Source organism: Xenia sp. Carnegie-2017, unplaced genomic scaffold (genome assembly GCF_021976095.1).
Source record: "Xenia sp. Carnegie-2017 unplaced genomic scaffold, XeniaSp_v1 HiC_scaffold_16, whole genome shotgun sequence".
NCBI classification, from domain to species: Eukaryota; Metazoa; Cnidaria; class Anthozoa; order Malacalcyonacea; family Xeniidae; genus Xenia; species Xenia sp. Carnegie-2017.
The window spans coordinates 5,004,307-5,030,052 of NW_025813469.1; the positions used below are offsets into that span (position 1 = coordinate 5,004,307).

Below are 25,746 nucleotides of genomic sequence, written 5' to 3' on the forward strand. Positions count from 1 at the left end.
CAAACACTGTTAGCCGTGAATCACCATGACACGCGAGTGACGCTATCTAGTGAGAGTGATTAAAACGTTGTTACTGGAGAGAACAAAGATTTTCTTGATAGGAAGATCTATAGAACAAGAAACAAGTTGATAAAGTGTTCGTAAAAAATGGTCACTGTCCAGAGTTACCTGTCTTTTCAGTGAATTACGGACTTTTATAACACATTTAATGGGTAGGTTGTGCATGCAAACAATGTGCTGTAAAAACATTTTGAAGCCAACAATATGTTTATCATTATGTTTAACAAAAATACAAGCAACTCACGGCAACAAATTTATTACAACTGTATATAAAATACAACTTTTACCTAACAATAATTATAGTAAAGTTTATTTCCGTTTTCCAACCCTCAATACATCCGTATTTTCGTCCTTTAATTTGTCGAATGATGCAGGAAATTTATCTAATATTTATCGGAGAAAATAGCGTCAATTTATCATCAGTAGAAGAATCTAATCGGAACAACTTGCTGGCGTTGTATCATAAAGGATTTACACGAAATATCAGATATTATTGAATAAAATCGGCTTGCCCTCATCTTCAATGAGTTTATGTACAAAACAAAAGCTTTTACCTTCTGAAAGTTGTGAGTATACAAGTTTATCTGACTTTATGTATTTCATAGCTATACTTTGTCTGTGAACGGATATAAATATATATCTTCTCATCCCTATAACGTTCTTCGAGGTGTAGCTACAGCACGCTGAAGATGCGCAAATTAAAATATGTTAAGTGCAAGTCATTAATAAAGTTTCTGTTCTGATTGGTTGAAATGATCATTCCCCTTGTCAAGAAAACATTAAGTATTCATTCAAAGAATTCAAACAAAGGGAATTTTCTAAAACCTTATGGGTTATTTAAAAAAGCGAATTTGTGGTGTGCAATCATTCCTCTGGGAGCAAGAGAATAATGGGATGCTCGCCATGTTGGATGAAATTTGCATTGTAAATAAGGGAAATCATTTGTTAAAATCATCCAACATGGCACAATGACGTAGTGTGCAAACCAAGAATAGTTTGGGTTGGTTGACATTTTAGATAGACACAATGGACATCAGAAATGCCCTGAATTTACGCACAGGTCTATAAATATTACACTTGAATATTCTTAATAGTAAAATAGCAAGCAAATGACTTTTGGTTATGCTGTGAAAAACAATGAGAAGAACAGTCTTGAGAACAATGAATGAAAATAGACGAAGTCAGGGCGTATTATAAAACGTTCACTTATTATTATCATTTTGATTCCACCTATTTTTTTATTTTGATTCCTTATCACTACGCTTCAGCCTGTTTCAAACGTCAAACTTAACATGCACCGAATGCATTAAAGACAAAAGAAAATGAGATAAATGCCTTCAACGATTGAAACGGGCGCTAAATCTGTCGATTTATAAAATATCATCAGCTTCGTGCGTAATTAAGCACAACCATAATCAAGACTATTTGTTGAGAAAAAAATGTTGAAAAATATTTCGCTTCTTTTTTCTGCGTGCATACAACGCAAGAATTTTCCAATGCACGAGTTTAAATTGCATTGCTTCTACAGATACAAATTAAGAAACATATTTTTTTATTGATAGCAAACATCGTAGTTCAATGGATGTTTTTCATGTTTAAATGAAAATAGTATTGGTTCATAATGGTCGTGATATTCATCCGAACCAATCAAGTCGTTGTATTTATCTTTAAAACTGCTGTAAATGTCCTCTTGGTCATCGCGAGGAACGAGCTACAACAATCTTGCTTTAATTGGGTGTTCAAATAAGGTATCCATCAATCGCTCTTCCTGTATCTGCCGTGACGTCATCCCCTTGAATTTTCCCTGGTTTCCAAATTCTCCACGTTTTCCTCTCTTTCGGCGTTCGCGTGTTGTGCGCAACAGCTCTGCTCGGTTGGCCAACGAGTCAGGAATGCAATCATAACAAATTTTAAGGAATTTATAAGTATTTTTACATGTGCTGTCGTCAAAGAACACGTTTGATGCCACAACTTCACACGCTTGATCATGTCGACATTGCTGCTCAACTTTGTCAAATGCGTTTTCTTGGTCAGCGTCGCATGCGTCTCCACTGAGGCCAAGCGGAATCTTGGGACACATTTTCCCATTATCTCGGCCCCAGTAAACTCGCTTGATTCGAAGCAACTCAAATTGCTGACACTGAAGCCATGCCTTCTCACCCTCGCATAAATACAAACAGCTCTGAAAAATAAAAAATCAAGCAAAACTAATCGCAAAATTAATTGATTTGTACATCACAAAATATATAGCTTACCGGAAGCTCCGTTCCCGGTCCTGCTGGTCCAGCTGCCCCAGATTTCCCTCTTCCACCTGGTTTACCAGGCTCACCTGGGAGACCGTGCAGACCAGGTAGACCAGGCTTACCTTTTTCACCTTGTGCGCCCTGGTCACCTTCTGGTCCACGAGGTCCGACTTCCCCTTGTTCACCAGGAGCTCCTATTTCACCCATATAACCAAGTGGTCCAAGAGGTCCTTCTGGACCAACATCACCAGTTGGCCCCTGAGGACCCTTATGACCCGGTGGCCCAGGTCGACCAGTAAGACCCCCGTAAAACAAAGTAAGGTTTTGCTCTAAAAGCTGGGCAATCATAAAGTGGTCTAGCATTTCCTGTGTTACTTCGTCACCGAATTTTGGCCATTTGAAGGAACTCTCGTCATCATCATCGCTCTAAAAAAAATATATAGACCTCAGACTATTGCACAAGAGGTAAATTAATATATCATATTATTTCCTAAATAATTCTTCAATCGCATAAAAAATTATATTAAATTTCACTCAAAACGTATAAAGATGCACAAAGGTCTTGGATCTATGCTATTGTTGAAAGATATATAGTTTGGAAAAGCTTTGTTATAAAGTTACTCACTGACCATGTCATCTTCATCATCTTCAGAAAGATCACCAGATCCAAACTCGATATTTCCAGAACCAGACGCATCTTCATTGTCATTATCGTCTGCAGTTTCCACTTCAACATCGGGTTTTTCATATAAATCATTCTTCTTTTTTGTTTTTTTATTCAGTTTATCCATCAACACATCGTTTTCGGAAACATTATTTTCGGTAGAAGAGTTGATCTCTGAAATGTGAAAATGATATGCACGTTTGTGGTTAACAACAATGAGGTTTTATAAAATAAGCTGACAAATAGATTTTATTCTAAGATTTGTATTGATGCCAAAAGATCTCTAGACTACCTGAAGATGATTCTTTTGTGTCGTTCTCATTCAAATCATCATTTTCTTCAAAACCAGAACCCTCAGGAGACTCTTCACTTTTTTTTGCTGGCAGGTCAACTTTCTTTGGCGACAAAGTAGCGTGCGCCTTTCTCGCAAGCATTTCTGCCTTTTTTATCGCCTCTACGACACTGCTCGAAGCCGCCAGCGAGTCAGCTACAGCTCGCTCACCAGAATCATGAATCTTTTCATTCGTTCCGGAACCCGACTTGCCTTCAACAGAGCCCTCCTCGGTTATAGCTGAAGAAGAAACGTGATCTAAACCATTAACCTCTTCAACATGATCATTCTTCACAACCTTGGCAGGTTTTCTTGGCAAGTTTTCATCATCTTTATCATTAAAGGCATTATCTCCTTCATCTTTATTCTTGACATAATCTTTCAATTTGTCTTTACTCAAAATGTCATCTTTATTATTATTAACCTCTTCATCACCAGAGTTCCCTGAAAATCTCAAATCTTTATTTACTTCAACATCGTTGACTTTTGCGCTGCCAGGATCTTCTTGTTCTTTCATCTCAGAATTATTTTCCTTTTCACTCACGTGATTATTATTTTCTTCATTTTTTTCATGGCGGTCATTCTTTTCGTCTTTTTTTTTGTTCTCACTGTCGTTGTCACTATTAGTGTTTTTTTCATTATTATTTTCTTCATTATTATCGTCATTGATATTTTTTGTAACATCATCTTTAATTTTATCATTAATATTGTGCTTCAAATCGCCATCATTCTCAAAGTCATCTATCTTATAACTGTCTTTGTTTGCAGGTTTTTTATTTTCATTTTTATTGATGCCATTACTACTCTTGTCCGTTGTATCGACTTTCTCTAGATCGAGAGCATCATGTAAGATTGATTTAAAGTCATCATTCTTATCTCGATCCTTCTTTCGAAGATTGACGACCTTATGTTTCTTATTCTGACTTTTATGCTGTTTTCCATCTTTCTTTTCCTCGTTCGCGTTATCTTTTTCATGTCTACTCTCTCCGTCCATTTTATCTTCATTGATTTCATCTTTATTTTTGTTATCGATGTCATTTGTCTTATCCATTTAAAGTCTTCTTTCTCGTCTTCATTATCCTCATCTGTTTTTTTATCATTGACTTTCTTTTTCTTATCGTCCTTATTCTTATCATCACTAACATCATCTTTCTTATCACTGTGATTATTTTTGTTGTCATTAACATCAACTTTTCATTACCATTAGCATCATCTTTCTTATTTTCATCATTGTCATTTTCTCTATAAATATCGTTGTCATCGTTTTTATCATCATTGACATCAACTTTCTTGTTTTCTTTGTCGTCATCAGCATCAGCGTTATCTTTCTTGTCATCATCATCGTCGTCTTTTTTGACACCATTATAGTCAAATTTCTTATGATCATCGTGATCTTCTTCGTTAATATTAACATCATCTTTCTCATTTTCATTGGCGTCAACTGTCATATCACTATTGACGTCGTTCTTCTTTTCATCCTTAACGTCATCTTTCTCATCACCACTAGCTTCATCTTTCTTTTTTTCTGTACCATCAATCGTGTTGCTTTTAGAGACAACATTATTGACATAATTTAAAGTACTGCTTTTATTAATACTGTTCGTACCTTTGCCGTTCATACGATCTTCCTTCCTTGCATCGACCTCCAGTTTTTTATGTTTTTCATTATGAGTTTGATCGTCATACTTATCTTCTATAATTCCATCTTTCTTTCTTTGCCCTTATCATCTTTTTTACCTTGATTATCTCTTTCTTTTTTAAGGTCATGGAAATCAACTTCTTCAGTAATGCCTTTTTTCCTATCATCAATGTCATCATTTTTCTTATCACCACTTACGTCGTTTTCCTTATTGAGAATAACGTCATCTTTCGTATTGCTATCGTTTTATTCTCTATACTTTTTAATTTATTGCCTTTATTAACATGGTTACCCTTATCATCTGAAGAAGTTTGCACATGTTTGTTACGACGAATGTTTGATGCATTTTCAATATCATTTGAAGCCATTTTGATTGGTTTGGACCCTGATATACTTTCTTCAAAAGTATATTTCTCTCCCTCTTTCTCATTTTTATCATGGTCAGATGATCCGTCATCTTTGTCATACTGGAACCCAGATGCATCCCCCTCTTTATCATTTTTCTCAAGGTCAGATGATCCGTCATTATTTTCATACTGGAACCCCGATGCATCCCCTTCTTTGGCTTCATTTGATCCTTCACGAATCTTTAGAGGTGCATCTGAGCCACCAGTTGCACCGGGAAGCGTTTGATCATCACCTTCATCATCATCATTGTCAGAATTTTCACCCTGTACAGACTTGCTTTTTCCCTGTTCAAATTTTGGTCTTGTTTTACTATTTTGTCCATCATTCTTCGCTGACGGTTCATTTTTATATTTTGCACCATCGGAAGAAACTAGGTTTAGATCATCAAAATCTTTGTTTGATTTCTTGGAAACATTGTTTTCATCATACAAACTTTCTCCTTTTTTACTGCCATAAAAGTTCGACTCATCTGATTTTTTTCTGTCTGATGAGTCTGTTTCGTTATTTGCATGTGATACCATGTTGATTGTGGGTGATTCGTTTTCAACATCAGGTTTTTCATTGTTTAAATCATTCTTGGATTCTATGGTGTCAACTTTTTTGCTCTTTGAATCTAATGCTTCATCACTGCTGTTCGAGACTTTGGTCTGCGACTTTGCTTTGGTGATTTTTGAACGAGAAGTTCTCGAATGTAACACATCATCATTACCACCTGTCTCTCCATTATCAGACCCAACATCTCCAAAATCAAAGTTTTCAACATCTGTTTTATCATCATCGCTACTAGACTTTTGCTATTTTTATCATATTTATGTTTTTGCCTTTACGTCCATCGTTTCGGTCGTTTCTTCTCCTGTGATTCTCCTGAGCCACTTCCTCGACTATATCACGATCGCTATTAACTTGTTGACTCTTTATGTTTGATTTTTCCTCTGTTTCCTTATCGGGATCTTCAGATTTCCCTTGATGCGATTCATATTCATGGTTGGACTCATTGCCACTCGAATTTGTTTCATCCGCATCATCGTCTAAATCTTCATTTTCTGCATTCGACTTTTTCTGGAATTTTTCCGAATCTTTCTCTGCAGAATCAAGCGTTTTATTTTCCAAATTCTGATCGTCAGTTTTTGATGTTTTGGCTATGAAGTGCGATATTTTATCTGTTCTTTCTGTGTCCTGTTTTACGCCTTTTGAATGTCGTTTCTTTTCTTTCATGTGCACATTTTTCTCCTAAAATAAGAGTTATTCTCATGATTATATTCATGATTATTTGACGTTATGTTTATCTTATCATTTTTTTTGTTCATATTTTCGGAATTTTTGTTTTTATCTTCTAACTCCTCGTCCACTTTCTTTTTGTTTAGAACAGGATTTTTGTCTGTTTTGTTCGAGTTGCTGAGATCATTTTTAGATATATCTACTTTATCCTTATTCCACTTTTTCTCGTTTTCAGTAGAATTCTTTTCCATAATTAAAGAGTCTTTCTTATGCTCTTCTATATTTTAGAATTCTTATCACTTTTCTTTCCATCATCTTTCTCTTTAGAATTACTATCTTCAGGTTTCATAATATCATCATCATTACTTGCTTTAGCCTTCAAATCAACTTCCTTTTTACCATTATTTTCCCCTAAATCAGTTGCTTTCTCGTTTGAACTTTCTTTTGTGATGTTTTTACGCTCTGATTTAACCCACGTGACTTATTGTTGTAACTTTTCGATTTCTCTGTTTTCTCAAAACTTTCCTTATGGAAATCGTCTTTTTCAGAGCTGCTGGAGGAAGAATCATTTTTTGTTTTATTTAACTCATAACCTCTGAGCAGCGATTTGTTTACAGTTTGATTCTCAGAATCCTCAGATGAGTTTAAATTATTTTCAGAAGAATTCTCATAGTGAGTGCCAGTCAACAGACTTTCATTAGCTGTGACATAATTTTTATGAGATTCAGTGCCAACACTCAAATTGTCTTTATTCATTGGCTTTATAGTTTCGATCTTTTCAGAGCTTAGACATTTTTTCTCTCTGATTTGTTTACAGTTGGATTCTCAGAATCCTCAGATGAGTTTAAATTATTTTCAGAAGAATTCTCATAGCGAGTGCCAGTCAATAGACTTTCATTAGCTGTGACATAATTTTTATGAGATTCAGTGCCAACACTCAAATTATCTTTAACTTTATTCTTTGGCTTAGACATTTTTTTCTCTATAGTTTCCATCACATCTTCCTGATCTTTTAAATCTTTTCATCATCATTCTCATCAGGTTTCTTAGTTGAATATTTTTTGCTTGAATATTCTTCTTCATGGCTTGATGAATCAGTTGAATTCTTGTTCTTAGATTCCATCCCGATGTCATTGTCATTACTATTGGCAGAAGTCATGAAATCCTTCTTCTTGTTATCGTTCACTTTTTGTGGAGCTTTGACGTTTCTCTCAGACCTGTGATTACTTTTCTCACTCCTTTCTTTTTTTTTTATTTGATTACTATCGTCAACATAATCATCAGGTGCGTTAAAAGAATTAATCATACTATTACTTTTAGCAAAATCATGTTTTTCATTTGACATGTTATCAGACGACAAAGTGGTTTTGTCAGGATCAGTCTTAACTGCCTGCACCATTTTATCGTTTTCTGTTGTTTTTGAATTATTTGCTGATCTTCTTGAGCGCACTTGAGCGATATCGTCGTGGCTTAAACCCTTGTCAATGTCAATTAGTTCATCAATCCCAGCATGGTTTGCTTCCGAATTTTCTTCAGCCGGGTCGTACCGTTTTTGCATGTGATGAAGGGAATCTGCAGGAGCCAGACTAGCAAGAGCTGCTTTTATATCAAAGTCTCCTTTAGCATAAATTGGAAGAATAATCTAAAATAAAAACAAACTACGATCAAGTTATGGAAATTACAAATTATAACGTTATATCAAATATAATAATAGTATTCTTTAATTAGTTCTTATATATGTATATATTATCCGTCTGTAGCTTTGCATAATCTGCCTCTGTTTACAGGTATACAGTAAACAAAATGATAATCAGAGATATCGTTTTTCTTTACCTCAATAATAAGCGACAAATGAACAGTTATGAAAACAAACGACCACATAGTAAAAGGCTTTATTTTCTAAATCCAAAAAAACATTTAAGTTCACGGTGCGGTTTAAGATAAGATCACCCAAAAAATCTTCGACAATAAAATCAGAAAAGAAATAAAAAAGAGCAATAATATAAATATGACTTAGGAAAACTTACGCTACCAACGTTGCTGGAGAATCTTCGAATCGACGGTTTACAGGCTTAAATAGTCCATGATGGCAGAGAAATAACTGTGTAACTTTAACAACGAGCTACATAACAATGTTAAATATCATTTGGCAAGTAAACTTGAAAGAAATCAAAAACAGACGAAAAGACTTCGAAGTAATAACACAATCCAATAAAGTTTTACATCTGAACAGTTATGGAACATTGGTTTCAAGGTATTTCGTCAAGCTCAATGAAGCGTTGCAAAATGAAAAATAAGTACAGCTTATTAACATAATCTGCGTGGTTTTTAGTTCCCGCGAACATTTTATTTCTCAATGCAAAGTCGATCTTACCTTAAATACAAGTGAAATTTCTTTCAAAATAGCAAACTTTCGCAAAGGAATGCAAGAGTGAGAGTCAAAAAATGGATTATCTACTCCTTGAATGTGACGTGATTCCTCTGAAATGCACTCATAGAAGCGTGAAAGACATTGAGGGATGAACAGGTACTTAATTTATAGTTTTGTGCTCTTTTTCTTGAAGTTTGTAAGTATTTTTTAAGTCGTCGATACAGTTCCAAAATACCCAGATTATACTAAATCTGTTTTTAACAATGAAGATCTTTGTTCAAGATTAATATTAGAAAACAAAATTTTATTATCTTTTCCATCTTTTAGTAATGGCAATGATGTGGGACATTTGGAGTTTGGAATAGTTGTTTATTTAAAATATGAAGTTGGTTTGCTGATTGTTCAAACCATACGGATAAAAAAAGACAATACAGTTCAAGTTAAAAATCAGTCAATTAATCCATTTAAATGTTCCGTTTTTAGCAATTAATTAGAGCTGCAGGTAGATTTGACTTCATTAGTATGTAAGATATAATGCGTTTTGATGTTCCCATGGCAAAAGCGATATATTTTCGCAAAGATTATCACTATGCACTGACCATGCAGGCGTAATGATCACAAACAAATACTCCTAAGCATTTAACAAAGTCTATATTATAGATTGTCGAACTCTTCAATTCATTGTTCAATTCACTTTTCATTGTTCAATTCATTGAAATTTCGTGTTCTTTGACGAGGTGAAATTGTCATAAACATGCACTGTTTTTAAAATATTAGAACTTACGTTTTACGGCAGTAATACACTTTTCAATTAAGAGCTTACGAAATTTTGGACCTCTTTAGTCAAATCAGATGCCTATACTGGTATCACCATTAAACTCCTTTGCGTTATATTTAAAGAGCTGGAGAAAATGATATTGCTAGTCAATAGAATACACATAACAAAGTAAACTATAGGACAAGTCGTAAAAGATCTTGCCTTCCTCCAGCATTTTTCCCAAATGATATATTCGTCGTAAACGTTGTCTTGCCTTCAAACATCAGTTGTTGTCTAATATTGAAAATCTAACATTGGATTCTCTCAATTATTAAAATTCAACATTTAAAATCTCTCAACCATGAAAACCTAAACACAGATTTTCTGCAGGATCAAAATTCCAAAATAAGATTTCCTCAACTCCAAGAAGAGACTCATATCAAAGTTTAAACAGCAGGCTTACGTTTTCAAAAAAACATACGTATCTTGGTAGGAATAAATGATATAATTTCACTAAGCAAGATTAATAAAGGTATTTTTGACGTAACCAAAAATTCTCTAACGAAGCTGCACGCAGCAAATATACAACTTTTCTTTTGCAACATCATTCACAACTTTTCTTTCAGTAAATATCATGGTTTGTGAATATTTTGCTAAAAATATCTACGGGCGTAAAGTTCTTGCCCAAAACATCGGCACGGCAAAGACTCTTCGACAACCGATACAATCAATAATCATCCCTTCGCAGATTATTTATAACACCTATATATCGACTGCATTGGCTAAAATGCCGCAAACGATTTAAACCGTTTCTGGGAAAGAAATCAATTGCCATGGCGTACCGCAGTGCTATTATCATTGCTATTATCATCTTGATAGGGACATGACAAATTATCAAATAAAACTGATAAACATAAAATGTCGTAAGCTATATGTTCAATTATAGAACCATGTTATTTACACGAAGTACAATAATTAGCAGTTGATTAGCTGTGCTACAAAATAGTAGCATATTGTACTGGCTCAAACCCCGCCAAAGAGTAAATAGTTGTTTATTCGCTATAGATATAGTGTACTATTGGCGTTTTGTGCAATTAGACCAAACAGGTAGCGGTTAGAGCAACGCATTTAGAAAAAGCTAAGAATTATACAGGTAAGAGTGCTACGAGTTTTACACTGTTGGATCTGACATGTAAGAAAAAACAGTTTGTTGTACAATATTAACAACTTTTTGGTCCAGATTAAAAATCCGTTATGAATCATCTATATAGAGCCTGTTTACACTAAGTATAACTTAGATGCTAGAAATATCTTGCGTGGACAAACAGGCTTACGGTCTTCGTTATTAATTTGAAAAAACTTGCAGCAAACAACTCTAGCCAAGGAAGTTGGCGTTGAGTAGATTGTCTTCGTTTACGACTTCGTGCCCATTAATAACCTCGATGCATTTGTAATACACTTCTAAGTATTTGTACACGTCGTAACACGTCGTATCTCCGAAAAATGACTTCGTGGCACGAACTTCACACATAGTGGTTCCCTCACAAGCATCTTTGACTTTTGTAAGGAATTTTGGCATGGTCGGACAATATTTGTCGGTGAGCAGACTTCCAGTGTGTTCCGTGCACAGACCGAAGTTACGACGACCCCAGAATGCCGAGATGATACTGATGTGCTTGTATTCGTTACACCTTAGCCAAGCCGTGTCTTCTTCGCATTTTACTGTGCCGTTCTTCAAAAGAAACAAATGGCTGATTATTTCAGCATGCATAGTATTACTAGTGTATTGCAAAAGGTTTAGTGTTTCATTCCATGCTATGTACACGGACTGCATTGTATAATGCATAAATCATGTTAAATGATTAATAATATAGTTTGTTGGAATACCACCAAACAAACAAAAATTAAACTTACATATCGGATTGGCGTAGGACCAGGCAAACCAGGTGGTCCTTGAAAACCAGGAGAACCTGGAGGACCAGCCATGCCACTTCCTCCCATTAGACCAGGTGGACCTTGAAGACCTGGGGCACCAGGCATACCATCCTGACCGGCTGGACCTGGTATACCAGGAGGTCCTTGCATACCAGCCTCACCAGGCATACCTGGTTCACCGGGGTCACCACGGTCACCGGGTGGGCCTTGTAGACCAGGCGGTCCCGCCATTCCCGAGATACCGTCACGTCCTGGAGGACCCTGTAAACCTTTCAAGATGAAACCGAGCGTTACATTTTGATCTCTAAGCAGTTTGTTCAGCAACGGTGGCACAGCAGACACTGGAACGGACGTCTGAAAAGAAAAAAGACCATGTTCTTATCTTTTTCAAAACATAACTAATCCAACATGACTGTACTATAACATAACTAACCATACGTAATAGTACCTTAACATAATTATCTTACATAACTAACTTTACATAACAGGAACTTAACATATGTGCCTTAACATAACTAAGCTTACAAAGTTGTGCCTTAACATAACCAACTATGCGCAACTGTGCCTCAACATAACTAACATTATACAACTGTATTTTAACATAACTAACCTTACACAACTGTACCTTTACATAAATTACGATATTTGAAAGTATTGGAGAGTCAATCAGTCGGCGTATTTACACCAGAGAAACGTACAAGTGAAATCATGATGGGTTATATCAATGCTAGATTATTTTAAGTTGGAAAAAGGTAAGTCAAAATTGCTATACAATGATCATATTCATCTGTTCACGAGACGCATTGAAACAATTGTTTATCGATGGAAAATAGCACATCTACAGCAGTAATTTTCTTCCTGATATTTTAAAGAAATTCGAAGCAACAGCAGCAGGTAAAATATTTGGAAAAATTACTCGCATGACATGAAATAATTAACATAATAATAATTTCGTATTTTTCTCCAAACCATAAAATGTAAAAATGTGTGCTAAGAATTATGGTCGAAGATGTTACTGATGAGTACTCCTGCGTATTTTAAAAGGGAAGCTAGTATTATGATAAGAGTAAACTGAAGAGAAATCATGACGATGAGTTCCAAGATTTCTTTAAACAAACATGCATAGGATAGCAGAAGATTCAAAAACAACTTAAAACAAAACGTTTGTACAATGAGGAAAAACACAGATCGCAACACTTTAAAAGTACATCAGACGACGACAAGCCTCAATGAGTTTACATAACAAGTAAAAGAAATACTTACAGAGTGTTTCACGAGTGTGAGACCCAATAAAAATGGCAAGATCACGCCCATAACCTATGTTTCTCGTCGAGTCAAGACTCAGAAATGTTGTAGCAAAAATATCTATCCCAAAGAAAAACCTTTAATTGAAAACCGACATGAACCGCGAAAATTTTCTCCTTCGGGTGATCCAATCACTTGTTACGCTTGTCTACTTCTTCGGAATCGAAAATTAGTCTTGCCTCATTGCAAAAGTATTTGATAATAGAGTGGTCGAGCGTAAAGAAGGCGACCAGGAGAATGACGGGTGCCATATTATTTTCGAACGATGTGTTGTAAAAATATCATGTGCTTGACCAATGGGATTGCGCGTTTCGCATACTTGAGGCAGGTCAAAGAAAACATGCGCGCGTCATATCAATCAGAATATTCGTTCGAAAACTTGGCGGCAAAATCCAACGAGGACATGGAAATCAGAGTACAAGATACGGGGTTAACTACTCCGGTAGGAAAATCTGAATGGATTGTGGAGTACGTACACAAACTTAAAAAAGTTTAAAAGTTAAAGAATTTGGAAGTTTATCGTATGCAACTATCGTTATCAAAATATCTATATCTGCAGAAATTGTAGAACTGTACAAATAACTATGGTGAGTAGTTTATCATGAGATACATTGAGCTCGAGTGTTCTTTACTTCAGTTAAATGAGCCTACTAAACGCAGAATCATATAAGGTTATTTAAGTTTGTGAAGCAAGCCATTCGGAGTTCTTTCACGTGACAACATTTCAAGTAAGGATAGTGAAAGTTTGTGTACCCAAAATAACACATTGCAAACCAACAAAGTGAGCAAACTTGTTTTGAAACACGTTTCTTTCGCGCTCAAAGATAATTAACCGAATGGGACTTTAAGAGAAAGGATGCTGTTTTTAAGAAGGCTAAGGATCCACTAATTAAAAGAGGTCTTGTAAGATTTACGTTGTGGTTTACACATTTAAAGAATGAGTATCAGGGTAATGCTTTGCGGGCTTAATGTTTGTCTTCATACGGGAACCTTCGTGCACTTTCGTGGGATAAGCAATCCGATGCGTATTAAGTACAGGTATTGTTTCGTTTATTATGTGATCATATTTATTTATAGGAAGCGTTTATGGTTAATAGTTTGACTGTTGCTACAATATTCACGCCGTATTTATAGGCTGTACTTATGTACTCAAATCAAACATATTACAGCGGCCATTTTCGGGGTCCTTAAAAATGGCCAACCAAGCGCGCAAAGCATGACCCTGATACTCATTCTTTAAGTAGTTCATATACTTTGTGCACAAGTAATTGCAACAGATACTACAAAAATTTAAACGGAGCAAATTGATATTATCAGAGGACGAAAAGAAGTACAAAAACACGATTCGCATAATTTTCCATTCTTAGCTAAAGCAGCTTCAGACGACATTTGAAAATTACCATTTACAAGGAACATTGACGCACAAACTTTGAGAATCAAGTCAAACGATTCCAGTATGTTGCGTTATACTAATCAAATGAAACAAGTGGTGTTTCAGATAAGAAAACTATAGAAACTTAAGTTTGTTGTAATTATGGTGACTGACGTAGTCAATCGCTTACAATCAAATATCTCGCGCATTGTCCAAACACATTTACTTATTGATCACACGTTGTCAATCAAACATTGTCTTTTTATTCAATTGCATAATTCTACATCTCACAATAGTGTGATTCATGTGGATAGCGTTAAGACAATTGGAATTGAGATCTTGATCCTGGGGGAAAACGAACGGCACATGGCGGACAACTCACCTTCTTCCTTGCAACTCAATGATTTGTTCGATTGGAGTTTACAAAGCAAAGTGAAATACATTAGCAAGAACAAAAGGCACAGACATCGACTACACATATCTAAAACAAGCATGGAAAAAAGTGCCAAGCTGTAGTAAACTTATATAGAAGTGAGGATAGATTGAAAGAGCTGCAGGAAAAAGAAAGAAAATATCACGAAACTGCATGTCTAGAAATAGTAGCGATTATCAATAATTTGATATCGAGTACAAGTATAATCTGCAAAAAATATTTCGACTTTTAGGTAACACCAGCTTGAAGATTTCAAACGACCTTTAATGGAAAATATTTTTGAGTAATGAAAATAACAAAGATATTTTGAAAAAAGTTGTCGCGTATATACCTACACCAGTTATCCTTATAATAGTTGACACTAATTATTATAACAAAGAATTTATTAGATTAATATTTATTACTTCTAAGAATTTTCTCCTTGAAGGCATCTTATCACCACACTAAAACAGTAATCAGAAATCTCAAAAGTTTAGAACCTGGTATAAACTAACAATATGTAAATTTCTCTAAAAACTCTCAATAAACATCTCCTGGGAAGTTTTGAAAACCTCTTAAAGAGCTTGTCCTGGTTTAAATTACAGGTGAAGCATTCTGTTTTGGCACTTGTTACATAAAAAGCTTAAGTGATTCTAAAGCGAAAGGTCGTGGTTCTTATCTTCTGTTAAAAACAACCGTCAATAAGCATTAGTAAAAGTTTTGCCATCGGAAACGTCCACTTGAAAGTATTGAGGTTCTCCAACAGCAAAACTCAATAATATTGCGATATTAGTGCATGATTGAAGCAATTTGTATAACCGCGTTAGCTGCTTGAAGCATCGAACATTGTTTGATGTTTGGGATACAATGAAATTACGGAACGCCCAAGCGACCAAATGATTATTTAAGTCCAATTACCATCAGCACGTTTTTTTTCTCATGACGGCGCAGTTAGTGCATTTGAAAATACCGTGGTGTAGAAAAAAATTAAGGGGACAGATAACGATCAAACCATACAAAAAAAGTTGCAGCAACGGTTAATGTAGACTACAGCTAACAAAGTTAAAGCAGAAACGCAATTTCCATAAAATTGAGTGTGTTTGATGTTCACAAACTTTCGTCTGTGCCACCAATTTCACGCATACAGGATTATATGATCTATATGTAGAATACAGTGATCGGTGCAACATTTGATAAATGCAGGATTGTGTGATCCAGAAACATGGAGTGATTCGTGATGATAGCGTGATCCATAAATGATAAGGTGATGTGTGAAGGATGGTGGGATGAACGCAGAAACCAATTGCCCTGTCTTACAATCAAACTACTATACTCTTATGTGTTCACGGCTTCTATAAAGATAAAGAGCACATTTCCTGCAGGTAGTAAAACAGAAAAAAAAATGAGATCGATGCGTGTGACGATCTTATCGTTGTTTCAACACTGCTCCTTTTCATTCTTCTAAAATGTATGGCATAACTTTTAAATAGTAGGATGGCAACACTCTCACACGCTTTTCATGTTACAAGACATTATCGATCACAACCCAAGTCAGTTTAGTCTTTAAGCTGGACGCTTGGTCGGTTAGCGTGTGTTTTATTGGTCAAGATACGATAACATTTGACGAAATGGAATGATCTCAGACGATGCCGCATTTCACACTTGTTTTAAAATCTCGAAACAGGTGCTCGCGACGCGATTGGTTGAGCCAAGCAACCGTGGAAAATACAAGCAAAAAAGGAAACATTCTTGATGCGAAAATCAAGCAACAGGTCAAGGGAAATCAGAGCTCTCAACGGGAATATTTTTGACAAATAGCAACTAGGACACCCATAACAGGAAAAAGGTATGGAAGTATAAATTTCTCCTTTTCCACGAGCAGCGTAATTTTCTCGTTTGAATTCAAAAGCGATGGCATTTGAGAGATTGTTTGTCAATTTATCACGAATCGTTGAAGCATTACGACAGTAAGGTCATCCATATAGAAAAGAACGTTAGCAAACTGACTGTTGCTCGAAGTCTTTTTCCTTCGCAATTTCGATTTCAATTTTCAAATATTTACATAGCAAAGTTGTTTTGATGATAAATAGAAAAGTCTATCGCGGATATTGTTAAAGGTCGTGGTCATTCTCCTGTGTATGACTTGTTTATTGCGATAATTGTGTCCAGAACAGCATCGGTAGACTTGAGTGGACAAGAAAATTTTATATTTTATTGAAAAGGGAAAGGCAGGTCAGATATTTGGATGTTAAAATGGTGAGTTTTTAAGCGAACTGAATTCTGACAGAAATTTAGGCGTTACATCTGACGTGGGTCACGAAAAATTCTTGCATTCGCAAAAATTCTAGTTACATTAAGGGCATTCTAACATACAGGCGAAAGAACCTGAAAATCAATAATTTCATAACAAGAGCGTCATAAAAGCAACTGCCACAGTATAAAAAGAATGATGAAAAAATGATAAATAATCTTTCAATTAAGTCATTGCTCCTCGATGGATTTATATAAAAGTTTACAAGTACAAAATAACTTTTGCAATTTTGTCAAAAGTTACTGAAACTTCGCTGTCGACAGCACCTCAACTTTGGCTATCTTGTCAAATGTTAAATCAAAACAAGACTATTATAGCAATCATGAGAGCATAGGCAGTATTGCATTTAAAAATAATCTCAAATGACGACAACTTACAATACATTTTCTTATGTCTTTCTTCTCCAGGTCATGAGGCGCCGTCAAGGCACAGGCTGCTCAAATGCGGTGATCAGCCTTCTAACAATTTATATAGGATGTACGGTAAGATCAATGCTGTGCACATTTTAAAGTGGAAATGCTCTGACACGGCGTAATTTCTCGTCATAAAATTTCTTCTTCTGTAGATATAGCGTTACAATCTGTAGCATATTATACAGCAGGCTAAGTAGGCTGAAGCCGACAGGCCAGGGCTTTCGAGAAGACCGTGGTATCTAGACAAATTAGTAATTGGTTTTTGATGTGCTCAATTTAAACCATTTACGCTGTTGAAAACCGTACGAGCGATTGAATGCAGAGAAATAATGGCTTTCGTACTATCTACTTTTTAAATACGCAATGCTCAGAACTCGTGAAGTAGTGGCTTTTCAAAATGATTTTCGAACTTTCGTTTGAACTTTAAATTTAACTTTTCCCTATTGCTTACAAGATCACTATGGTTTACAAACACAAGCAGGGAAATGCAAAATCAAAAGAGCGTGAGGAACGCAAATGTTACCAAGACGTTTGAACTTAGTTGGAGGAATAGATAACACTTAAAGGGCCACAGCTTTGTCTCAGCCTACAGGCCCCATAACTAGAAATTTGCTACTGATTACAGTCAAGCCTCGATACACGTAACATTACAAAATACGCTTATATAAGCCCACCGTGTACAGCACAAACAAGTTAGTAATATGACGATGAAGAACAAGGCACAAGATAATTGAAAGATAATTCTATTACCAATGATGAATGGTAGATAGCATTATTTCTTATTACTGTTTTACTAAAGTGTTTTCTTTTCATATGCAGGTATCCCAAAGAATATTGCCGGACTGGCCAAAGATTGGTGATCGCATCACACAACCATTCCTTGATCAACTTATGGTTTCACAACTGTTAGAACAGAATCTTACTTTAGGATTCTTCTTGAAAGGTTTAAATGGTCCACCCGGTCCACCAGGACCGCCTGGAAACCCAGGAGAGCCTGGCCCAGCCGGTATTGCAGGTCCCCCCGGACCTCCTGGGCATGTGGGTGAAGATGGAGCACCAGGTGCAACGGGTACGCCGGGACCTCCCGGTCCACCCGGACCTCCAGGTCTTCCTGGTGAGAAAGGTGACACAGGTGAACAAGGTGCACCAGGCGCAGCTGGTCTACCTGGTGCTCCTGGTCTACCAGGTTCACCTGGTGCAGTTGGACCACCGGGTCCAGAACCAATTATGCCTGTAAGTATGATTCCTATAATGATTGGGAAAATATTCGCAAAATTTATGACAACATTCTGTATAATGGTATAATGGCCAAATGGCCATTTCTTGACTGGCTCGTAACATATTGAATAATCAGTGGTTCAAATTCTCTGCATAGCAGTATAATTCACTGAGATCAGGTAGAGGTTAAAAAACTAGATGGAAAGAAAGAGGTTATTCAATCACGACTTCGTTCACAATAAATCAGACAATTTCCCTGTATTCTCATCCAGGACTTGAGTTCATCGAGCTATTTGCATTTTAGAACTTCACTGTCATCTGTGAAGGAGAAAAGGGCTGGGTACAATGCAAACAGTACGAGCTCATAAAGATCACGAAATCATTCTGGGGACGAGACGACCACGTGACCTGTCCCAAAGTCCCCGCAGGTCTAACAATCGACAATCTCTGCGAGACGAACGAAGAGAACACGAAAGAAAAAGTAGATGGTCAATGTAAGGATCAACAGGCTTGCGAAGTAGTGGCGTCAAACATCTTTTTCGACGACAAGAGTTGTGGTAATACGTACAAGTATCTCAAGATTTGGTATGAATGTATTCCGGACGAGGCGAACGTCGTCGATGCCTTACGAGATGGAGGCAAGAGACGAAAACGCAAGCGAGCAGCAATGGAGAGACGGCACGCTGAAATGTTACGCGAAAAGGAGAGGCAAAAACGACACGTATAAAAAAATCACAAACACAAACGAGACCCCGCCATTTATTTGCAGACCCCAATGCGAACAAGAACGATCACTTTCCATCTTATAACTCAGTAATTGGCTCGTTTGATTAAAACGGACAGAATTGTATAATTGTTTATTAATGCGTAAACGAATTTATCATCGTTTTATTAACACGAACATACGAATGACAATAAGACCATTAACCTGTAAGTTATTGTAATTAGAACATCGAGACGGACATGGTGACGCACTTGAATTCGACATGACATAATTAGATGAGTAAATCAAATCAATGAAATTTGGCGTGAAGAATTGTAATTTAGTAGCTTGGTACCAAAATGTAAAACATCTTATTTTTGAGAGCATTGCGCCCGTTAACGTATTTTAATTTCTCTTTCATATAAAGAAATATATAATTTGGCAACATACTTTGAATAAACGTTGTACATGTAGGAAAGAGTTGTATGACAGTGCTTGTTTTCGGAACATTATTTTAAGTAAACCATTGTAGTGGTGTTACTGATTAAAGGTAATAATACTGGTCAATTAATGATAAAAGGGAAGTTTTACTAAACTTAATACCATGAGAGCTGAAATGTCTTAGTCAGTGCTTCACAAACTGTCAACGATCTTAGAACTATTCAGACGTTTTGTAGCTAAGGGGAGGTGGTGATTTTTAGTATTGCAAGCTCAAAAATCGGGATTGTTAGTTAACACTAATACTACCTGTAACGGAAGTACTACTTCTACTACAACCTTTGAATTTTAATTAGATATACTAATATTTAATTCGATTTACTAGAAAAATAGAAATTGAGGCAACCATGGTATAATATAGTTATTGCACTGGAGCGCCGTGTGCAGAAATTGTTTGTATACATTAACCATCAGAGAGGGCTATGGGTAAATTAAATACATCTGATCTCGAACCCAAACCCGTGATAGAAGGGATTGACATCACCTTTCATAGAACACGGAACTATAGTCAAAAATGGCGAGTACAAATAACTAGAATGCATTTCGGCTTTGAAGTCATAGGAATCTAAGACGAAAATGATGTCAGCGTAAATACTCGATGACATCGAACATCAAGATAACTAAAGGTTTAACTTTAAAAACGTCAATAACCGCAATGCATTTTGATAAATGTTACATCCGTCTTTTTCTTATTGCCGAGCACAAACGTTTAATCAAAAAAGTGAACAAAGAAAATCCCTGTTTTTAGCTAAAGATTACCGAAAGAAAATACTTTTTTGTCTCCATATGCCTGGAATGTACTCCAAAATAAGATTTGGACATGGTGGAAGTTGATAATTACTTAAAAGATAAATACTTATCGTTAATATATTAAAATGTACGAAACGAAAACTATTGTCAAAATGCAACATACGTTGATTAATGGCCAACGACCATAAATGAAAACCATTCAAAACTATATGTTGCAAGATAAATTCGAAGAATCACTCGCGATTTGGTCAGTTTTAAAATATTGAATAAAGTTAAAAAGGGTCGCATCTAAACGCAAGAAAACTAGAAAACAATGTGTCAATACATCTGGGTAAGAATGGGTTAATTAGCAGAAAGTGTGTAAACACAACCGTTTCCAAATGTCTAGTGATTAGAAGATTTAAATGTTTTCTTCTTCGGCGTCACTCGTGTTGCCATAGAATAAGCGACGCCCTGGTTTGCAAACCATCTGAAAAGGTTATGTGGGGTCACATGTCCCAACCAACTGTGATAGTTGGCTGGGGTTTAATCTGAAATCCAAATTTTGTAAATTTTAAGCAACGAAAGTCCAATTCTCCTTTAAAGGTAAATTCGCATATTCATGAAAGGTGGCCGTTCACAAACGAACCTTATGTTTGTATACCAAAATTTTTGCGAAAGTGAAATTTGCATGTGAAATTAGTTTCAAAACGGTTCATTGAACAAACGTGTTGGCGAGTTTAGTCTACCTGACGAGAGAATCGACTGACGTAATGACTTAACGAGTCAATGATCTTATGAGCGTGGATACGAATTTGACAGAAATTATCAAAAATTCCTAATGTTTTTATTGGGATTTTATAGAAAACTGTAGAACTCGACAGAGCATTTGGCAAAATAAGGTATGGGCAATGTTTGAAATTTCTGTCATGTATTTATAGCATATATTTGTCGACATGAAATCTTTCGATTGGAGGCAGAACGGATCCAATATGGAAAATTATGTTCGTTGAAAGTTTTCTTATGATTTTTAAAGAGCCTAATCTTTCCTGAAAAGAAAAATGTGTTGCTGCAGAACAAAAATCTATAGAATGTTCCCTGTCAGAAAATTATCGATTGTCTCGTATTTTGCTTGAAGACGAAACAGTAACGACCTGTCTTCACACATGATTAAGCATCGCAAAAGCAACATGATTAAATATCCACTGAAAAGATGCGTTTTAGTCATTTAATGGGAGTGTATTTTCAATAAAGAGGATGAAGTTAAATAATGGATAAAAAGGACGTGAGCAGCAAAACAGTATGATTTGCGTTGACATAGCTACATTTTACTGTTGAAAGTACACGTCTTTAAAACAATACGAGCCGAATCATTGGTTGAACTCAGTGAAATAACTAATTCGTATTTCTTAGCCTTGTTATGTAAAGTTTATGTGGTCAACGACTGCTATGAAAAAAATATTTCTAAGGAAACAAAAAACAATGTTATAAAATTTACACAACAAGGCAAACTTACCAGGCTGATAACGATCTGATATTTACTTAGCAGGACTTAAACCGACGACTAGGACACTCATGACAACTGGTATGAGCAATAGCATTTATAGGAAAGAGTAAAATACATTGGGCTGTTTATTGATCAATATGATTCTTGACAACAAATTCTGTCACTATTTCAAACAGAAAAATTAATTATCAACAAAGAAAAGAGCCATTCATCAAATCATTGACATGACTTTTGACACAAAAATAATATCTACTTTACTAAAAACGTAAGCTAATAGTCCTGTATTACAAGACCAAAACTTTGGTTAGACTTAAGGACGTTTTTGTTTTCATTATAGAAATACATTGCAAATATACGTATATTTAATTCTACATAACTTAAAAAATCACATCATTGTCAATGTTTAAATGATGCTCTTGAAGTTTTAACATTGTTTGAGAATATTTTTTGTCTAATTTCGATGATCAAGCACAGTACCAAAAACGTTAGACGATGGAATACATAACAAGTTAAATAAAAGACGTTTCTTTCATTCTAGGTAATGAAGTTACCTGTAAGACTACTTGGTTATTTTATCATTCTTGGCACATTTAAATGCACAGTAAGTTTATGTATCTGTAATTTTTGCATGCACGTATTTCACAGCACAGTAAGCAGCGGTGAATTCGTGGAATTATGACTTTTGCATGCACATATTTAACAGTACGGCAAATACAATTTTCAGCATTGTCATTTTTGCATACATACATGTTTGATGTTTGAGTGCGCAATAGAATAGCTTCCTGCAATTGTGATTTTTCATGTAAATATTTAACTATACAGTATACATAACTTAGTGTAGTTGTAATTATTGTATGCAAAGTAAGATAAACTTCGTATGACTATAATTTGTTGTGATTTTTGTATGCGCATATTCAACTGCAATGTAATTAACTTCAAGCAAATCTAATTTATGAATGTACATATTTAAATGTACATTTAGTACAACTACATGTGTACCTGTGATTTTTGCATGCAACTAACTATAACAGTAGTTTCGATGTTTTGTGTTAACTGGTGATTACAACATATCTCCACAATTTCAACAAGGTAGGTTTCGGCTGCAAAGACTAAAAACAAAAGCAGCTGTTTGGTAAAGTCGCAGCAATCTTTATTGGCTACAAAATTTCAATATGGCTGCTTGCAAAGGGAAGGCAACCCGGATGTATATTTGACGCTCTCAATTCAATTAAATATCATAAAACACTTAATGTGTTGAGGAAAAGCAAGACACGTTTGCTTAACTTCAAATGTTACCTTTTGTGCACCCTTCAGTCCGTTCTAATCATCCACCTCACTAAAAATTTCAACGTATCTGAAATTGATAGTGCAACTTTTGCATAAGATTGTGATCGGTTCTAAGGCCCGTTCACACGATCCGATTTGTTGGATCCGATTGTTTCGTTTCCAACTTTTGGTAGCTTGTTAAGACGGTCCAATAATTTAGTTTATATTTATATCGTTTAGATATTTAAAGTCGTGTGAGCAACCATTTGAGCTATCCAGTACATTTATCGATATATTTTTCGTATTTTTGTTCTTGTTACCAAGTCTTTTTCAAATCTATGTAACTTGACTAGTCGGTTTTCTTTGATCTTGTCGGATGAAAATAGAACAACTTCTATTTCCATCCCATTTTTTAGATTGACGGATCCGATTATCGGAGGCTCACTTCATATGCGTTCACACGATCCGTTTTTTAGGATTCGACAAGATCGGATGGTGTGAACAGCCCTTTACAGACCTTGGCTTAATATGCACAAATGCATATTATTACTTCAAATGTAATTAATTTCAAATCCATTTTACAGCTCAGTAGTCCAGTGAGCAACAACGAAAGAAGTCATGTGATAAAAAAGAGAGACAGTGTTGAAGATTATTACTGGAACGAGCGCCTACCTCTTGGCTTCTTCGTCAACAATGGTGGCGGTGAAGTTGGGAACTACAGCCCATTACATGGTCAGGCGACAGGGAGTGGCTATGGTCACAGTTATTATAACGGAGCACCTTTCCAGAGATCGGACATACCAGAAAAACCTAAAGTATGAAGAGATGCACTGAGCTTTCTTGAAAAAAAATAACAAATAGAGTAAATTGGGCAGCCCAAAGAGCCCACATCCCAAAAAATGTCCTAACATTTTCTTTCACCTAATAACTAGACCGTAGACGTAAGAAAATTCTGTTTTAAGATGATCACAGGCTAAAAATGTTGAAATTTTTAACACCTTACAATATATTTAACATAAACAAAAGGATACTAAGATCCGTAATTAGTGAACACCACAAGAGTCTCTGGGGCTGAAGAGTTCATATATTGAGTTACATGGGACAGGAATTGTATATTTTCATAATACCATAAGAAAAACCCGAATAATCATGCTGTTTGGTACATGCACATTAGCAAAAATTTATGAAAATATTCCTGCAAGCAATTTTATCCATTTGATCTTGCGTTGAGATTTTAACAAACTGAAGGAATGTTAGAGTAGAATCCATTTTGCAGTAAGTAATACATAAACTCTAATGTTTCCTTTCTTAAAAGAAGTCGAATAATTGTAATGGTATTAGTTTGTAACAGCTATAATTCCGACGTAAATTTAGAATCAAATCAAAGAGATACTAATAAGTTTTAATTAAGAAATGGATTCCTATTTGACGACTAGTTCCACTTCTTTTCTGCGTTACCATGCAGATCCCCAGCGTGAAAATGTAGCGGGCAATGTGTTGGGAGGGGACTAAGGTGAAAACCTTAATAAGTAATAAGACTATAACTCCGCCCTGATCTGTGGACTCTAGTTCACATTCTATATGTATTGCTATAACAAACAATTCATGAGTTTTATACTTTTTTCTAAGAATGCTGACCTGAAGACAACAGTCACGTGTGAAGGAGAAAAGGAATGGATAGAGTGCGACAAGTACAGACTCATCAACATCAAGTCGGTTTTCTGGGGAAGGGACGATAGAAACACATGCACCAACGATGCAATCGCACGCGGTCTAAAAACGGACGCCATGTGTCCTCAAGATGAGTCGAACACGATGACGAAAGTGAGAAACCAATGTCAAGATGAAAACGCCTGTGAGATATCAGCATCCACGATATTTTTCGATAAAACAGACTGCCCAAGCGTTTATAAGTACCTCAGACTAGAATATGAATGTCAGCATAGCGAGTCTAAGATTAAAGAATAATTCAAAGAGTCATGTTGTCTGAGTCAGATCTTCAAAAAATGTTGTACAGCGAAAGATTGGACACGATCAAAGGAAAAAACATCGAGGATCAACTCGCTGAACAAAATAGAATAATTAAATGTAATGTAAATATTGTATTTTTATAAAGCATTTAATTATACAAATAAAAATGAACCCTCAACGATGTCTTTCTTGCTCGTATTTTTTGGAAAAATTTTAACACATAAAATTGAAAACGTCCACACTGTCTTTGAAGTTCGTCCCCTAAACACTTCACTACCCCTCAAGCACTCTATGCGGTTCAACTTTCTTCTTTGAACAGTTCCTCCCACTGCCACATCCTATCTCTAAACTGTATTGAAAAGTTCCCTTTCCATCTAGCACCTGATGTGTTTTAACTTTCTTCCATCAACAGTCA

The 25,746-nt window shown here is 35.7% G+C and overlaps 7 protein-coding genes and 2 long non-coding RNA genes across 12 annotated transcripts; 4 read left to right on the forward strand and 5 right to left on the reverse strand.

Moving 5' to 3' along the window:
* Positions 1–1,595: 1,595 nt before the first annotated feature.
* Positions 1,596–4,349, reverse strand: LOC124436186 (protein PFC0760c-like). The gene is made up of 4 exons (XM_046986136.1): positions 3,260–4,349; positions 2,933–3,141; positions 2,316–2,729; positions 1,596–2,242 (listed from the first exon to the last, which is right to left on the reverse strand). The coding sequence occupies exons 1-4, from the start codon at positions 4,347–4,349 to the stop codon at positions 1,772–1,774; spliced, it is 2,184 nt and encodes a 727-aa protein (XP_046842092.1). The 3' UTR covers positions 1,596–1,771.
* Positions 4,266–4,948, reverse strand: LOC124436191 (prostatic spermine-binding protein-like). Its single transcript, XM_046986142.1, has one exon. The coding sequence runs from the start codon at positions 4,915–4,917 to the stop codon at positions 4,342–4,344; it is 576 nt and encodes a 191-aa protein (XP_046842098.1). The 5' UTR covers positions 4,918–4,948; the 3' UTR covers positions 4,266–4,341.
* A 183-nt stretch (positions 4,949–5,131) lies between these two features.
* On the reverse strand, positions 5,132–6,814 carry LOC124435887 (protein PFC0760c-like). Its single transcript, XM_046985821.1, has 3 exons — positions 6,695–6,814; positions 6,173–6,575; positions 5,132–6,108 (listed from the first exon to the last, which is right to left on the reverse strand). Exons 1-3 carry the CDS (start codon positions 6,812–6,814, stop codon positions 5,132–5,134), a joined length of 1,500 nt encoding a protein of 499 aa, XP_046841777.1.
* Positions 6,815–6,868: 54 nt separating this feature from the next.
* LOC124436190 (WD repeat-containing protein 48 homolog) lies at positions 6,869–9,011 on the reverse strand. 2 transcript variants are annotated; one of them, XM_046986141.1, is made up of 5 exons: positions 8,938–9,011; positions 8,591–8,685; positions 8,397–8,462; positions 7,510–8,205; positions 6,869–7,309 (listed from the first exon to the last, which is right to left on the reverse strand). In XM_046986141.1, exons 3-4 carry the CDS (start codon positions 8,442–8,444, stop codon positions 7,576–7,578), a joined length of 678 nt encoding a protein of 225 aa, XP_046842097.1. In that variant the 5' UTR covers positions 8,445–8,462; positions 8,591–8,685; positions 8,938–9,011; the 3' UTR covers positions 6,869–7,309; positions 7,510–7,575. The 2 variants fall into 2 exon arrangements, with proteins under 2 accessions (XP_046842097.1, XP_046842096.1); XM_046986140.1 differs by lacking the exon at positions 8,938–9,011 and having other exon boundaries at positions 8,591–8,741.
* On the forward strand, positions 8,967–9,611 carry LOC124436193. The gene is made up of 2 exons (XR_006945220.1): positions 8,967–9,090; positions 9,262–9,611. It is a non-coding gene; the product is annotated as an uncharacterized LOC124436193 (long non-coding RNA).
* A 999-nt stretch (positions 9,612–10,610) lies between these two features.
* On the reverse strand, positions 10,611–13,112 carry LOC124436188 (collagen alpha-1(XIII) chain-like). Its single transcript, XM_046986139.1, has 3 exons — positions 12,890–13,112; positions 11,606–11,980; positions 10,611–11,423 (listed from the first exon to the last, which is right to left on the reverse strand). Exons 1-3 carry the CDS (start codon positions 12,938–12,940, stop codon positions 11,067–11,069), a joined length of 783 nt encoding a protein of 260 aa, XP_046842095.1. The 5' UTR covers positions 12,941–13,112; the 3' UTR covers positions 10,611–11,066.
* A 217-nt stretch (positions 13,113–13,329) lies between these two features.
* Positions 13,330–15,295, forward strand: LOC124436192. The gene is made up of 2 exons (XR_006945219.1): positions 13,330–13,518; positions 14,600–15,295. It is a non-coding gene; the product is annotated as an uncharacterized LOC124436192 (long non-coding RNA).
* Positions 15,296–16,416: 1,121 nt separating this feature from the next.
* LOC124436187 (collagen alpha-1(II) chain-like) lies at positions 16,417–19,838 on the forward strand. Of its 2 annotated transcripts, none has more exons than XM_046986138.1 (4): positions 16,417–16,561; positions 17,434–17,508; positions 18,259–18,672; positions 18,962–19,838. In XM_046986138.1, exons 2-4 carry the CDS (start codon positions 17,437–17,439, stop codon positions 19,382–19,384), a joined length of 909 nt encoding a protein of 302 aa, XP_046842094.1. In that variant the 5' UTR covers positions 16,417–16,561; positions 17,434–17,436; the 3' UTR covers positions 19,385–19,838. The 2 variants fall into 2 exon arrangements, with proteins under 2 accessions (XP_046842094.1, XP_046842093.1); XM_046986137.1 differs by lacking the exon at positions 16,417–16,561 and adding an exon at positions 16,712–16,971.
* A 1,519-nt stretch (positions 19,839–21,357) lies between these two features.
* Positions 21,358–25,509, forward strand: LOC124437148. 2 transcript variants are annotated; one of them, XM_046987156.1, is made up of 4 exons: positions 21,358–21,489; positions 22,633–22,695; positions 23,945–24,175; positions 24,990–25,509. In XM_046987156.1, the coding sequence occupies exons 2-4, from the start codon at positions 22,636–22,638 to the stop codon at positions 25,326–25,328; spliced, it is 630 nt and encodes a 209-aa protein (XP_046843112.1). In that variant the 5' UTR covers positions 21,358–21,489; positions 22,633–22,635; the 3' UTR covers positions 25,329–25,509. The 2 variants fall into 2 exon arrangements, with proteins under 2 accessions (XP_046843112.1, XP_046843113.1); XM_046987157.1 differs by lacking the exon at positions 21,358–21,489 and adding an exon at positions 22,153–22,172.
* The last annotated feature ends 237 nt before the right edge of the window (positions 25,510–25,746 follow it).

Excerpts from the sequence above, each read along its gene's own strand:
- LOC124435887 (XM_046985821.1), bottom strand. The coding sequence starts at position 6,814 with ATGGAAAAGAATTCTACTGAAAACGAGAAAAAGTGGAATAAGGATAAA. Across the intron at positions 6,576-6,694 it reads CTGTTCTAAACAAAAAGAAA|GAGAAAAATGTGCACATGAA; the intron begins GTGGACGAGGAG and ends CTCTTATTTTAG. Across the intron at positions 6,109-6,172 it reads AAACGACCGAAACGATGGAC|ATGTTGAAAACTTTGATTTT; the intron begins GTAAAGGCAAAA and ends ATGATAAAACAG.
- LOC124436187 (XM_046986137.1), top strand. Across the intron at positions 17,509-18,258 it reads CAATTTATATAGGATGTACG|GTATCCCAAAGAATATTGCC; the intron begins GTAAGATCAATG and ends TTTCATATGCAG. Across the intron at positions 18,673-18,961 it reads GTCCAGAACCAATTATGCCT|AACTTCACTGTCATCTGTGA; the intron begins GTAAGTATGATT and ends TTTGCATTTTAG.
- LOC124437148 (XM_046987156.1), top strand. The coding sequence starts at position 22,636 with ATGAAGTTACCTGTAAGACTACTTGGTTATTTTATCATTCTTGGCACA. Across the intron at positions 22,696-23,944 it reads TTGGCACATTTAAATGCACA|CTCAGTAGTCCAGTGAGCAA; the intron begins GTAAGTTTATGT and ends TCCATTTTACAG. Across the intron at positions 24,176-24,989 it reads ACATACCAGAAAAACCTAAA|AATGCTGACCTGAAGACAAC; the intron begins GTATGAAGAGAT and ends CTTTTTTCTAAG.
- LOC124436188 (XM_046986139.1), bottom strand. The coding sequence starts at position 12,940 with ATGGGCGTGATCTTGCCATTTTTATTGGGTCTCACACTCGTGAAACAC. Across the intron at positions 11,981-12,889 it reads TCACACTCGTGAAACACTCT|ACGTCCGTTCCAGTGTCTGC; the intron begins GTAAGTATTTCT and ends TTTTCTTTTCAG. Across the intron at positions 11,424-11,605 it reads GTCCTACGCCAATCCGATAT|AACGGCACAGTAAAATGCGA; the intron begins GTAAGTTTAATT and ends TTTCTTTTGAAG.
- LOC124436191 (XM_046986142.1), bottom strand. The coding sequence starts at position 4,917 with ATGAACGGCAAAGGTACGAACAGTATTAATAAAAGCAGTACTTTAAAT.
- LOC124436186 (XM_046986136.1), bottom strand. The coding sequence starts at position 4,349 with ATGGATAAGACAAATGACATCGATAACAAAAATAAAGATGAAATCAAT. Across the intron at positions 2,730-2,932 it reads AAGATGATGAAGATGACATG|AGCGATGATGATGACGAGAG; the intron begins GTCAGTGAGTAA and ends TATTTTTTTTAG. Across the intron at positions 2,243-2,315 it reads GACCGGGAACGGAGCTTCCG|AGCTGTTTGTATTTATGCGA; the intron begins GTAAGCTATATA and ends TTTATTTTTCAG.
- LOC124436190 (XM_046986141.1), bottom strand. The coding sequence starts at position 8,444 with ATGTGGTCGTTTGTTTTCATAACTGTTCATTTGTCGCTTATTATTGAG. Across the intron at positions 8,206-8,396 it reads ATTTGTCGCTTATTATTGAG|ATTATTCTTCCAATTTATGC; the intron begins GTAAAGAAAAAC and ends TTTTTATTTTAG.